At 49.2% G+C, this 14745-nt stretch overlaps 1 protein-coding gene across 2 annotated transcripts in view; it reads left to right on the plus strand.

Annotated features, from left to right (window-relative positions):
- GFRA4 (GDNF family receptor alpha 4) overlaps window positions 1-14745 on the plus strand; it is an 81358-nt gene that overhangs the window by 50395 nt on the left and 16218 nt on the right. For both annotated transcript variants that reach the window (XM_032686510.1, XM_032686512.1), the window contains exons 2-3: window positions 11215-11493; window positions 14035-14115. In XM_032686510.1, coding sequence (XP_032542401.1) covers window positions 11215-11493; window positions 14035-14115 — 360 coding nt within the window. The remainder of the gene's footprint in view (window positions 1-11214; window positions 11494-14034; window positions 14116-14745) is intronic.

Raw genomic sequence — 14745 nt, forward strand, 5'->3', positions numbered from 1 at the left:
TGAAGAAGGATTTCAAATTAAACAGGGCTGCCAGTGTGGGAGTTTGGGGAGTTTGGGAAGGCAAAGAGAGGAGAAGGCAAACACTTCAGTTTGGGCAAGTTGTGCCATGGAGTCACAGAATAGTTTGGGTTTTGAAGAGGCCTTTAAAGGTCATTTAATCCAATCCCCTGCAGTGAGCAGGGACATCTGCCACTTCATCACGTTGCTCAGAGCCCCTTCCAACCTAAACTGGAATATTCACCTTGAAGATGAACCACTTGGCCACTAAATACCTCTGTGAATGACTCAGGACAGTGTGACAGAATTCCTGTGGACTGGGTAGCCTGGAACACTCTGGAAACAGCATCTTCATATCCAGAGGGATGTCTGTGCTGCAGGGGATGTTAAAGGAAAATATTCAAGTGGGGCAAATGGATCCCAACAAAAAATGAAGCCCAGATTCACCGTTCCTAAAGGAAAAGTTCATCCACCTGTGAGAAGGCAGGAGGGTGCTGAGCTTTCCTTTTCCAGCTGCAACCACGGAGTCTGGGCAGTGTGTAAACCTGGAAAACTGAGAACAGGCACCATCCTGAGAGTGTTTGAGGTGTCTGTTCCTGAAGAAGGTGTGGAGAACAGCACAAGCCGTGCAAATCTGGTGGGAGAGATTCCTCTCGCCTCAAACACAGTAGGGAATAAACTTCCAGAGGCCACATCAAGAGAGAAAAGGGGAAAAAAAAGCTTTTAACAGTTCCACTGGAAGAAATTTTGGGAATTGCATATCCCTCCAGATCAGAGCTTTCTGTAATCGATAGCACAGATCCAAAAATGAGTGGTGTCAATACTGCAGCCCTGAGTTATGCTATAGGATCTGTGAGATCGTGAAAAAATGTATTGCAGTGGTCACAAATCTTCCAGGGATGCAGAAAATGGATCAATGGATACACATGAGATGTGTCAATAGTTGCTACCTTGGAGAGAAAAAGCAATGATGGGGTCAGATGTTGGGTTGTCCAGGGTACTCTGGGACTGCATTATTAGAGATTCTTCCATTAAATTATCCTGTAAGAAACAATAAACCTTTATTTGACCAGAAATGGTCATTTATTTTTTTTTATATCAATCCACACTTAATTTACAGGAGTTTTCAAGTTTTGAAGTTGGTGAAGTTTTGAAGTTGGTGAATTCTTCAGTCAAAGGATTTGAAGCAAAGCGGTGCCAAGGGAGTTAAAAAAAATCACAGCTGTTTGATTTTATATGTGTATAAAACCACTCTAGGTGCTGAGAAAGATGTGGATCTCACTCTGCTGGACTTGAGCAGGCTGCCTTGAAGGCACTGATTGTTCCTCAGCTGAAATTTTTTGCTTGGAAAGCTGAGAACTGGGCTGCCTCGCTTATCCAAATCTGGGCTGGGGAGCTGAGCTGATCTGGAGGCACAGACAGAGAAACAAAAAGACATGTGGGAAATCAAAGGATGTCTGAGGAGCCCAGTTACTTCAGGTTCTGTGGTGATGACCCCTGGATGCTGTTTTAGTGGAAGATGAGCAGAAACTGCAACGTGAGAAGAATTTCTCTTTGCCAAAGGGGGAGATGAAAAGGGTTTAATTCTCAGCTCGGTCGAGGAATCAGGGAGCAGGAGAACGTGGTGGAAGTGTGTTCTCCAGTCTCAGTCACAGTTTTCCTTTTAAAGATAAATCTTGTTACAGGTGCAGACTTTTGAGGAAGCCCAAACACCCCCACACTGAGCTCCCTGGGGGTCTCAGAGCTCAGGGACTGCACTTAAAGGATGTTCCATTATCGCTGCTCTGCCTTGGGAAGCGCAGCCTTTGGAAGCAGCAGAGACATTCCTGTACCAGGAGCTGGAGCACAGAGCACTTCCTTTCCTCTAAATACTGGAAAATCAGCCCCCTGGCAGTTACTGATAATTAATTTGAGCACATGATCCAAGGAGGGGAGACTTGTGAGTGTCCAGCATGTTGCTGATGGCACAAACCCTGCTGTGATTAAATTATTCCTTAATTCTCCGAATTTCCCCATGTACAGGCCTCAACTTGTCTTTGGATGTCTCTACACAGGATTGTGCCACCCTTGCCATGTTCTTCCTGCACCTGCAGGATGCTCCTTACCTTAAACTCTTATCCTTCTGCTTCCTTACCTTAAATTTTTATCCTCCTTCTTATTCCTTACCCTACACTTTTATCCTCCTGCTTATTCCTTACCTTAAACATTTATCCTTCTGCTTATTCCTTACCTTAAACATTTATCCTCCTGCTTATTCCTTACCTTACCCTTTTGTCCTGCTGTATTTTTTTACCTTACACTTACATCAGGGACATGGAATTTTCATTTCCTTTCTCTCTGACAAATCCAGCTGGTGACCAAGGTCATGGTGGCACCAAGCAAGTCATCAGCACTGCAGTTGTGGTTGGTTGTCCAGAGAGGTGGTGGATTCTCCATCCCTGGAAACATTCAAGGTCAGGTTGGACTGGGCTCCGAGAAAACCATTCTGTGATCTTTTTGTAATCTCCACTTCTCATCTAAAAATGCCCCTTTTTTTGCCACATTTCAGGATGGTAACATGCTTCAAAACATCCTTTTTCCCCTCCAGTGGGGAATGATCTTCTGTCTTTGGGGCTGCTGTGGCCAAATATTAGGAAAAGCTTCCCCAGGAGGGTTCCTTTCACTGTTGAGAGCTCTGATGTGTCACCCTCTCTTCTCAGGGACATCAAAGAAGAGGAAAAAATGTCACAGGGCAAATGGAAGTCACTCTGTGTGGAACACTCCCAGTGATTCCCTTCCTTTTTAAATCACTCTGGGTTCATCCAATTGGAGTGATAACAACTCCCCTTCCAATGGCAGCTTTCCCTCCAAGGATTTTGATAACCTGGGAAGAGTAGCTTTAAAATGGCAGCAATTAATACACATTCAGAGCAAAACAGCTGGAAAGTCCATGTATGTTCCCATCAGCTGGAATTTTGAACGGTGCTTACTGCATTTTCCACAAGCCTCTCTCCAAACACACATTTTTCTCTCTTCCCTGCTTTCTGGAGTGATCAGGTTAAGGCTTTCCAAGAGATTCAGGGAATCTGCAGTTCCACTGCCTCACTGTGCCATGGTTGTCCAAGGAAATGATGGATTCCTCTCTGGGATGCTCACAATGTCTTCTTGGGATCAGCCTAATCGGAAGAGTAAAGATCATTTTGGACATCGAGAATCCTCAGTATTCTCATTGAGTCACCTTCCTTTGGATGTGCTTTCTCCAGCAGTCTGGTCAGGCATTGGAATATGGTCAGGGCACTGGAAAAGGCTGCCCAGGGAAATGGTGGAATCACCATCCCTGGAAGTCTTCAAAAGCCCTTTGGATGTGGCACTTGGGGAGGTGAGTTAGTGGTGGCCTTGGCAATGCTGGACTCAATGATCCTAGAGGGCTTTTCCAAGCTGAATAATTCCATGATTCTATATGAAGGTCAAATGCCAGACCTGAAACCACAGGAAGACATGGAATCCAACCTTTTTTCCTCACTCTCATCATCTTTAGGGTGAGCAGGGATGTGGTTGAGCCCTGCCCAGCACACTGGGAGAGCTCTGGAGGAGGAACAGGAGAGGTCAGAAAGGGGGAAGAGGACAAAGGGATATGATTGAGCAGACCCAGCCAGAGTCAGATCTAAATAGGAGCTGTGCTGGGTCTAAATTTCCTTCGCTGTGGCTCAGCAGAGAATCTTCACGTCTCTACCACTGCCCAGGACATTTTAAAGTCAGATTTAAGTGGAACTTGTGGTCTTTTATGTATCTGCTTAATTATTTAGAGATATGTGGCCCTGGTGACCCCAGTTGTCCTCAGTGCTCCCAACTGGATGTGCTCTTATCTTGACACACAAGGAGCCGATATCCCACTTTTCCCATGGGATGGGATTCTTATTTTTAGGTGTTAAGATCCTCATGATCACAACCCTGCTGTTGGTGATACAACTGGTGAGCTTTGGGATGGGGGAAGCACCTCTACTCCAGCAGAAATCAGGGATTGGAGCTTCCCAACACCTCAATATCGTGGTGTCCTCAAATTTTTACAGGAATGAGTGTGGCATGGATCATGTTCTCTGCCAAAACTTGTTGTATCCTGTTGTATGAAACACCCAATATTTCAGAATAACGAGGATTTACGGATGCTCCAAAGTTTTAAGCCTCATTTCTGGTCAGAGAGATTAAATTTATTTGGGACAGACACACAATTATTTGGGACAGACACACAATTATTTGGGACAGATACACAACAATTTGGAATAGAGACACAAATATTTGGAATAGATACACAGTTATTTGCACCCAGGTCATGCACTGAGCATGCTGGGCTGATTTTCCTCTTCCTTTCAGGGGGATATTTTTTCCAGCTGATTTGGTGGTTCCTCTGGCTGAGTCAGTCCAGCAGGATGGGGGCATTCCGGGGGCATCTTTAGGAAACAAAGGCTGAAGCCCTGTCAGAAAGGATGTGTGAGTGGAGGAGAGCCATGATATCGAGGGAGACTTCACCCCAACTTATCAGGAGGGGTTTTCACGATGAATTCTTTTCTCCTTGAGGGTAATGGAGACACGATGTGACTTCCCCAGACCACAGGCCCCCAGAGGGCTCTGGATTCTCTCCCAGCTTGAAAGTTTGCAGCCACAATCCAACAATCAATGCCCCAGCCCACAATTATTAATTTTTTTTTTTCTCCCAGCCAGGTTCTAGTTGTTGAATTGGTGAGACAAATAAATGGCTTCATCTTTTCAGGCTTCATCAAAGCCAGAGTAACATTTGCCTCCTTGGGGAAACGGCTGAGAGGCATCCAGGGCTGTCCAAGGAAAATGAGGGATTATTGAGTTCATCTCAGATGTCTAAAACCCAACTCACTTGAGCCCTCTTAGGCTTTCATTTCACACTTGTGGTCATAATATTTTAGCCCTTCTTTGCATTGTGAGTCCTCACAGGGCAGAAAAGATCCTCCTGAAAGTGCCAAAGGGCAGTGAGATAGGATTGGGGTTGTTCGGCCTGGAGAAGAGAAGGTTTTGGAGAGACCTTCCAGCACCTTCCAGTGCCTAAAGGGGCTCCAAGAGACTGGGGGAGGGACTTTGGACAAGGGATGGAGCAACAGGAGAAGGAAAAATGGTTTCAAACTGCCAGAGGGCAGGGCTAGATGGGATACTGGGAAGGAATTTCTGGCTGTGAGGGTGGGGAGGCCCTGGCACAGGTTGGGCAGAGAAGCTGTGGCTGCCCCTGGATCCCTGGAAGTGTCCAAGGCCAGGCTGGAAAGGGCTTGGAGCAAACTGGGCTAGTGGAAGATGTCCCTGCCCATGGCAGGGGGTGGAACTGGCTGATCTTTAAGATCCCTTCCAACTCAAACCATTCCGTGATTCTCTGATTCCATGGCTTGCCTAATAAAATTCCTGTCACAGAGGGTCTTGAAGTGCAGGACATCGCGAGTTTTCAGGCTTCTCTGAGGGCATCTGGGTGTCCTGGAGAAATCTGTGATAAGCAGGAAGAGAGGTCAGAGGAATGTGTTTCCTTCTGGCTTTGATTGCCCACGAGGAGTAAATTATTTCCTGTATGGGTCAGTTATTAGAGGGGAAGGAAACACTTAGTGAATGTTACTGTGGTTATTTGTATTTCCCCAGCTCCTATAAAGTCCTACTTGGAGCAAACACAGACAAAAGACCCGAAAGGGAGAGGAGAAAAGGCCAGAGCTGGAGGTGCAAAGAGCCAGGCAGCACATTTTTGGTGCCTGCTCAGGACACGCAGCACGATGTTGGCCTGAACTTTCTGGTGTCGCTTTGGCACCCTCAGACTTTACATTCCTGAGGTGTTCCCAGCAAATTCCACCTCCCCAAGTGGGAGGGATCACTAGGAAAAGATGGGTTTGCAGTGTGGGATTTCAGAGTGTTTGTTGTGTTAGTAAAACCACCCGTGCCCACAGAGGTGCCTGGTGGTGTCGTGCTCAGGTGAGATTCTCTCATCTCATCCAGGAAATAGTGTTCAGAGAACACTGAGCATGCACTGAGAACAGGCCAAGACACGGGGAAGAGAAGGAAACTTGGAAATCCCAAAGGGGATTTCTGGGCACCACGAAATCCAGGCGGCAGCGGTGAGTTCTGAACGAGGTGTGTGGCCTCCCCTGGGAGGGCTGTTCCTGAGCAGGTTTTGGGGGAAGGACCACTGGTGTTTATTGGGGCTGCTCTGCCCATTCTGCAGCTATTTCAGCAGCAAATGGGAAAGGAAACCTGAGCTGTGCACAGGAGTTTGTTCCTGACACGATCCTGAGCATTTGGCTGGAAAGTCATGGTATAAAAACCCCACAGTCCAAACAGGGACCACCTGCATTGCCCACCTGCCCTCATTCATCTCTATCCCAATCTATTCATCACTCTTGGTTTATGGATATTTGGGAAATACTGGGAATATTTCTTCGAGACTCCATTTCCCATTGTTTCTCACTCCAGGAGGACTTTGTGTAACAACTTGTTTCTGGCAGTTCTGGGGAGGTTGAAATTACAGTTCTCTATTAGAAAGCACATTAATTTAGGACTTGGTTTAATTTGACCCAGGCTGCAAAGGTTGTCCAGTGATGGCCATTTCTAGCAGCTGGACACAGAAGGATGGTCTGGTGCCCACTTCTTTTTGAGACCCTGTTTTCTGCAGGTGTCTCTCATACCAGTACAGGATGCAAAAATTCCTTACAGTGTCCTCTCCCAGGTGTTTACATGGACTATGTGCTGGCTGGAAGATCAGATCTGGAATGAAGGCCAGGTTAGACGGGGTTTGGAGCCACCTGGGCTAGTGGAAAGTGTCCCTTCCCATGGCAGGGAGTGGAACAAGATGGTCTTTAAGGTCCCTTTCAACCCAAACCTTCTGTGACTCTATGAAGACATCCATCCACCTTTGCAGGCAGAACAAGGCTGGAAACTAAGCTAAAGGAATAATAAACCACTCCTGTTGCTTTCTTGGAAATTTTGGGAGGTTATTCTTGTCTTAGCAGCAAATACTGTGAAAGCAAACACCAAATGTTTTGGTGTCAACAGCTTGTCATGGAAATAATGACAGTGTTATCACTGTGGAGGGCTGTGTGTGAATCCCAGAATCACAGAGTCATTAACGTTGGAAAAGACCTCCAAGATCATCGAGTCCAACCTTGGACCAATTCCCACCTTGTCCCCCAGCCCAGAGCACTGAGTGCCACGTCCAGTCATTCCATGGACACCTCCAGGGATGGGGACTTCACCCCCTCCCTGGGCAGCCCCTTCCAATGTTTAACAAGCCTTTCCAGGAGTAAATTCCTCCTGATGTCCAACCTGAACCTTTCCTGGCACAGTTTGAGGCTGTTCCCTCTCCTCCTGTCCTTTGTTCCCTCGGAGCAGAACCTGACCCCCCCCCCGGCTCCCCCTTCCTGTCAGGGAGTTGCAGAGCCAGAAGGTCCCCCCTGAGCCTCCTTTTCTCCAGGATGAGCCCCCCCAGCTCCCTCAGCTGCTCCTGCTGCTCCAGCCCCTTCCCCAGCTCTGTTCCCTTCCCTGCACACGCTCCAGCACCTTAAAACAGTGCAAAAATATTCACACCTAATACATATAAGAACTAGAGGGGAGTGGGATGTATCCCGAAACCCCAGGATGAACTGGTTTAGTTCCTCCTAAAACATCCAAAGCTCAAGCATTGATTGGATCAGAAAGGGAGAGTGGCAGGATCTCACCTTGGTGCTCTCCAGGCACTTTATTCACCATTTCCAGCCCACACGGGGTCACCTTCACGTTTCTTTACTCCCCACCTGCACTTCCTCAAGGGAGGAAACCATCTCCTTGGAAAAAGTTAGACCTCTTGGTCAGCAAAATAAGACTGTATGAGAGGAACTGAGGGTCTGTGAAGTTGGGAAGAGCCAGGTTTCCCTCTCACTCCTGCACAAGAGAAGGGGCTCTGTGTGAGTGTCACCGAGAGCAGAGACAGATGTGGAGCCCGGGATGGGAAAATAAACTCATTACTCCATCTGCCCGCCGTAAACAGCGTGAAATTAGCAGCGAGAGAGGGATAAAACTCCAGACAAATGGCCTTTTAAAGAGAGCAGGGGGAGCTGGAAGGGCTGCTGGTAGAACAGCAGAGGCATGGAAGACCCAGTCGGGTGCACATCCTGATTTTCGGTCAGGGAGGACGAAAATCCCGCGGCACAAAGTCCGCGAGGAGCTATTTTGGAAGGCAAAAAGCAGAGAGGCCACTCCATCTTTTGGGAGAGAACACCTAATATTGCTCCTGTCCCACCTGGTAGGGAGCACCATCCATTTTATAAGTCACAGAGATCTATTATTTTTTTGTCCCCCCCTAAGAGGCTCTATCTTAATGTTGCATAAAATTCCTCTCCGAGGGGCCGTGCGAGGAGGGAAACGAGGTGTTCTGTTGTCTCAGTTGCAAAGACACCTCTAACAATGAAAGCCCCTGAAAGATTTGGGGTTTAAGTGACATGGCCACGGGTCGTTTGTGACGCTCCCTGTCATAAAATCTGAATTGGGGGCGTTCTATGCTGCGGGTTTGGGCCGTAAATATTCACCCCTGGCCTTTGTTCCGCGGAGGGAATCTCAGCCCGAGGATGTATTTACTTAAAAATTTCTCAAGTGGTCAATCTGCTTGATTTATTTAAAGTGGGATCCCGAAGTGTTTTACAGCTTTTACAGGCTGGTTGTGTTTATAACCATCCTGGGGAGTATCTTCTGCAATTCATGAAGTGGAGAAGGGGAAGGAAGGTCATAATTTCTGCTCTAACCTACTTTTCCAGCAGCTGACAGGACACTGACAAAGTCATCTCTTCCAGAATAAAACCCGCCGTGCTTTATCCTCATCCAGAGCAGATCCTTTGGAGAAAGGCAGGGTGAAATAAGCCAAGCACTTTTCATCTTTATTCCTATGGATTCTGCTCAGATATGTTCAGATATTTTATGGATCTCAGTGAAATTGCAGCCCAAATGATATTTCAAGGAAACTCATTCCTTGTTTTCGGAGTTCTTCAATATATGACAGCCCAAGGCAGAGTTTCCTACATGCTGGAAATAATTTCTCGCTCCGCATTTGGCAGATCCAAACAAGCCTTGAGTGCTGCATAAACCAGGTCTATGAATAAATCAGGGGTGGGAGAACTGGGATCCGAGGTGTTGTGAGATTTGAAATACCTGAAAGCTTGGCATTGGCCACGAGGCACTTGGAAATGGTCTGGGGTTTGATGAAAGGTTTTGCATTCAAGATGCCATCGGGATATTTCGGGAGGAAACCTCCCGGTGGGTTCATCCAAAGTTTGTCATAAACATCACTGAAATATCTGCACTCCAGCTGCTGCTTTCTGCTCTAGTCAAGAGCAGCAGAGGCAACTCCTTCTTAGCAAACACCCTGAGACTGCTGAGGGAGGAGAGATGGATATACTGGGCTCAAATACCAGACTGGGAGGTGCAGAAATTAAGGAGAGGTGGCAGGTGGAAGGCGGAAGAAGGGAGTTTATGGAGAGATCAGTAGATCTTGGGGAGAGCAGAGATTCCATGAAACCCTCAGAGATGGAGATCAGGGACTCACAGTTTTATCAGGAGGGAGGATTTTCTAATATTGTCTAACTTGGGTCTCACCAGTGCCAGGCACTGGGGTGGCTCGAAAAGCAGAAGTTGCATCCACCTTATCCATCCTCAGCCTTCTGGTTCCCATCCTTATCCATCCTCACCCTTCTGGTTCCCATCCAAAGGGAAGACAGGTTATGTCAGAGACAGGGAGCTCCTTTGGGAGGTGTTTGAGAAATCCTCCTTCAAGGTCATGGCAGCAGTTTTTATGGTGCAGCAGGATCCAAAAATGACATGACAGGCTCTGGAACTGATTCTCGCCTTCCATAACCCAGGTTTCCCTCCTCAGCACTCCCCCAAGCCTATGTCACCACTCTCCAGAGCATCCCACCAGCTGGAAGAGCTGACATTCCTCTTGTCCTGGCCCCGTCTCCTCTCCACCACCTGGATGTCACCATGTCCTGCTGAGCACAGCTGAGCTTCTGTCCCTGTCTTTGTTGTGAGCCTTGGGGTGGGAACATCCCTAAGGAGTCAGTTGGGATGTGACCAGCCTGTTTTAGCAATTAATAACATGGAATGGGGCTGCTCCAGGCACTGGGACACAGCTCCACTGAGCCATGATCAATTAATTTATTGATGTCCACGTGGAAATAACATCTTCTTCCCATGCTTTGGTCTTCCCTCCCCATATGGGGAACAAACCCTTTTGTATTTTCACGAATAACTCTGAAGACAATTTCCAAAATGCTGGAAAAAGCCAAGACAAACCCAGTGGGAGTCCTGGGGATGTGCTGACAGGGAACAAGGGCCAACTCCTGGGACACAGGTGGGCTGACTCCGTGTCAGAACACCCACACAGAGCCATTCATAGCTCCAGGGAGGCGTAGGCACAGGGAATTCGTGTGCCAGGAGGAGAGGTCGGGGGTCTCCGTAGGGTTGGGCTGCTGTTAACTTGGGAGAGCAGGAATGAGGTAGAGAGCAGGGAGGAGAATGGGTTTGGGAAGCTTTTTCGTGCTCCGAGAAGCAAAGAGGAAGCACCAGGAATGATTCTGTCACTTGTAATCCTGCTACCAGGCTGACCCTGTCATGGAATCGTGGAATGGTTTGGGTTGGAAGGGAAAGTCAAGATCATCCAGTCCCACCCCTTACCATGGACAGGGACACCTTCCACTAGCCAAGGTTGCTCCAAGCCCTGTCCAACTTGACCTTGGACACTTCCAGGGGTGGGGCAGCCACAGCTTCTCTAGGCAGCCTAGAGGAAGGAGTCTGTGGAAGACACAATCCATTACCTACCTGGGGTTGCTCCACAGCCCTCACACCTCTTCCCTGGAGGAGAGGAGATCTCATTGCAGTTACAAATTCCATGGGAGGGGAAGAGGAGGGGCAGGAACTGAGCTCTGCTCTGGGGGAATGAGGGACAGGACCCAGGGAGCAGCTGGAGCTGTACCAGGGCAGGGTCAGGTTGGATCTCAGGGAAAGGTTCATCCCCCAGAGGGTGGTTGGGCACTGCCCAGGCTCCCCAGGGCAGTGGGCACAGCCCCAAGGCTACCAGAGCTCCAGGAGGGTTTGGACAATGTTCCAAGGGACAGGGTGGGATTGTTGGGGTGCCTGTGCAGGGCTGAGGGTTGGACTGGATGATCCTGGTGGGTCCCTTCCAGCTCAGGATATCCTGTGACTCCGCTTTCCTTGCAGAAGGCATGGCAGAAGCCGTGGGCTCGAGCAGGGACTGCCTGCAGGCCGGCGAGTCGTGCACCACCGACCCCGTGTGCAGCGCCAAATTCCGGACCCTGCGGCAGTGTATCGCCGGGAACGGGGCCAACAAGCTGGGCCCCGACGCCAAGAGCCAGTGCCGGAGCACGGTGACAGCCCTGCTCTCCAGCCAGCTCTACGGCTGCAAGTGCAAGAGGGGCATGAAGAAGGAGAAGCACTGCCTGAGTGTCTACTGGAGCATCCACCACACTCTCATGGAAGGTCAGTCCTCTGCAGGGAGCTCGTTCCCGGTGGCCTTCCCGAGAGGGAGTTGCTCGTGGAGCTCTCTGCAGAGCTTCTGCAAAACAAGGTCGTCTCTGTACCCTCCTATTCCCTCTCAAGACCTGCTGATAGGAGCCGAGGGAATGCCTGGAGTTGTGCCAGGGCAGGCTCAGGTTGGATCTCAGGGAAAGGTTCTTCCCCCAGAGGGTGGTTGGGCACTGCCCAGGCTCCCCAGGGCAGTGGGCACAGCCCCAAGGCTGCCAGAGCTCCAGGAGGGTTTGGATGATCCTCTGGGGCACAGAGTGGGATTGTTGGCATGTCTGTGCAAGGCCAGGGGTTGGAGTGGCTGATCTGGGTGTATCCCTTCCAACTCAAGATATCCATGATTCTACTGACCCCCCTGGTGATGACATTTTGGGCAAAGCAACCCTGAAAACCTGAGACACCTCCTGCCTTTTTCTTTTCTTTTTTTTTTTTTAACTTGCCCTCTCTTTCATGACATTCCCAATATACCTCGAGATCTTTTCCTGGGGGATATGCACAGCATGTTTTGCATCTAAGGATGTCAACCAAGACCACGAGCGCCGTGGAATTCACAGGAACGCTCCATAAAGCACAGGCACCGAGGAAAAAAACAACCTGAACTTTAAAAAAAATCACTCTCTTGGAGCCTCTGGAACGCATCAGTGTCTTTGGGTTAGCGAAGATTTGGGGTTGGTGACATCAAGCTGGAATTTAAAGTGTTCCCAGAGCCGGGATTCAGTAAGTTTGGATTTTGACGGGTTTTAAGAGTCGCCATAAAATCGCACCTCGGTGGCCGTAACTCTTCCTTGTCAGGCCGAGGAGTGTTTTATGCACCATGAAAATTAAAATGGGGAATAAAACAGGCCCTTCCAGCCATGGGCTGGGAAATAGATTAATAAAACACTCCTGGATTAAACCTGGAAGGAGAAGTGCAGGGGTGAGGCCATGGGCCAGAAGGCCAAGCAAAATGAAGAGCATGGAGAATACAACTCATAGGCTCTGTGGGATGGTGGGGTCAGAAGAATTTCCAGCTTTGGGATGTGGAATGGTTTGGGTTGGAAGGGACCTTAAAGACCATCTCATTCCAACCCCCTGCCATGGCCAGGGACACCTTGCACTAGAAGGAAGAGGAGGGAGAGGTTGGCAGAGGCCAGGAGTGGGTCTCCAGGTGTAGAATAGAAGTTGAATGGGCTGGATGAACTTCCTGCCCAGAGTCTTGGGACTCCCACCTTTGGGATGGCTGTGAGAGGGTTGTTTTAAGAGGCTGACAAGACTCTGCCCCCCTTCTCTGCTCCATTTTTTTCATGGCTGAGGTCACTTGCAGTGCAGATTCACCCCCCAAACCTGTGGTTTCCTTGCCTTAATTTCCCCGGGGTGATACATTTCATATCAGCCCCTGAGTCCTCACGTGTTTAATCGACTGAGAAAGGAACCCACACAGAGCTTTGTCTCTCACTCACACGCACCCAGGAGGCTGCAAAAAGCTTCTTAGAAGCCCTCTTGTAAAAACAATCGTGGAAGTGTGTGCTCAGGGAATTTGCAAAGCACGCTGTTTACTCAGGGCCACCTTCCCATTTAGAGGCACAATAACACGATGACAACCTGATAACCATCCTCTGATAAAGGTGCTTTGTCATCAGGACATAAAACTGCTACTCTGGGACGTACAAATGGGCCCCTCTCCGGTGGGTAACGATGCAGGATATTTCAATGAAGGTGTAAAGCTGCCTTGTAATGCACCTGTGGTAATTCCAGGGCCTTGTGTATCCTGGGAGCCATTTCTTCCTGGAGATCAGCATATGCCCGGAGCGTGAGGTTTGATAGTCCTTTTATCCCAGCTGCTGTTCTACATCCATCCAAATGTCTAATAAAGCAAGGAATTGATGCTGAGCTGTTTGCTTCAGTAATATTCCGTGGGGTCCATCAGGATGATGGGGCAGTACAGGCCGTTGTGAATAAAATCAGCTTCCCAGAGACTCAAAAATGAGGAGAGGAAGCTCCTGCGGGAGCTGTGGCTCATTAGCTCTGTGCCAAGTAATAATGGCAAGAAGAAAGAGGGAGGTGGTAATAAATATGGGGTGTGTTGTCACACACACACACACAGAGCCCTGGCCGTGTCCTAGAAAGAGGCAAGGACCATATCCCAGGTTGGCACACAGAGGAAAGAGTAAGAATGGTGATGGAAACGCTGTGTGTGGAGGGAGCTGCTGTTTTGAACCCTGCCCACAGCCTGGTGTCCTCAGTGACACTCCCTGGAGAGTGGCTTGAGCTGCAGAGGATTATAACTCAACAGTTCCCTGCCCCACTCCAAAGCTGAGATGTATTTTTAAAAGCCAGTCCCATCCTATTCCCTTCTCCAAGGATGTGGCCACACACCAGTCCCTGCGACTCTGGGGATTTATTTATGGCGCTTGGAGCCACCAAAAAATCCTGCACTGCCGCCTCTGAGCCTTGTGCACCTCAGTCATCCGTCAGGAGCCTCAGCTGCCCTCTCACCAGTTTCTCCTGTCCCCTCAGGAATGAATGTCCTGGAGAGTTCCCCCTACGAGCCGCTGAGCAGGGGCTTCGATTACGTCCGCCTGGCCTCCATCACTGCAGGTAGGTGGGAGGGGAGCTGCTCTTACTGGTTCAAATTGGGGGGGGGGGACTGGCTCTGGAAGAGCTACAGACAGGGAAATCCTTTGTGAGCATTGCCTGATTCAGGCCCAGAAGTTGCTTTTCCAAGGAGTTGCCTGTGATTCCTGTGCTAAACTGTTACACGTTCTGGGAAGAACCACTTGTTGTTCTTTGGGGTTTTTTGTGTCTGTTACGGTGTGGGCATGAAAAAAGAGGGCTGGGACTGAGGGGTGTGGTGGGAAGACCTCTTCCAGTGGGCTCGTTCTCCACAGCAGGTGGATGATCCGTGCCCTGCAGACAGCTCAGCAAACAGGAGCTGCTTGGATTTCAAAGGTGCTTCCACATCAGTCACAGGGTCAAACTCTGCAGAGAAAAAGGTCAAAAACCCACCCTATGGGTTGATCCCAGACACAGCCTTTAACCCCACGCCCCGAGGGCAACCTCAGCCCCCTGTTCTGCTCTGCTTCATGTAATCCCCTTAACAACTTAAACAGAGCTGCCTGACACCTTTTAACCCCTGGAGGGCCACAAACAGGGCTCAGCAGTTAAAAGGTCGGCCAACAACCCATCCATCACCAACCAGCTCCTGCACCAGCCGTGGGGGAGCTTTAC

Source organism: Chiroxiphia lanceolata, chromosome 4 (genome assembly GCF_009829145.1).
Source record: "Chiroxiphia lanceolata isolate bChiLan1 chromosome 4, bChiLan1.pri, whole genome shotgun sequence".
In the NCBI taxonomy this organism is placed as follows: Eukaryota; Metazoa; Chordata; class Aves; order Passeriformes; family Pipridae; genus Chiroxiphia; species Chiroxiphia lanceolata.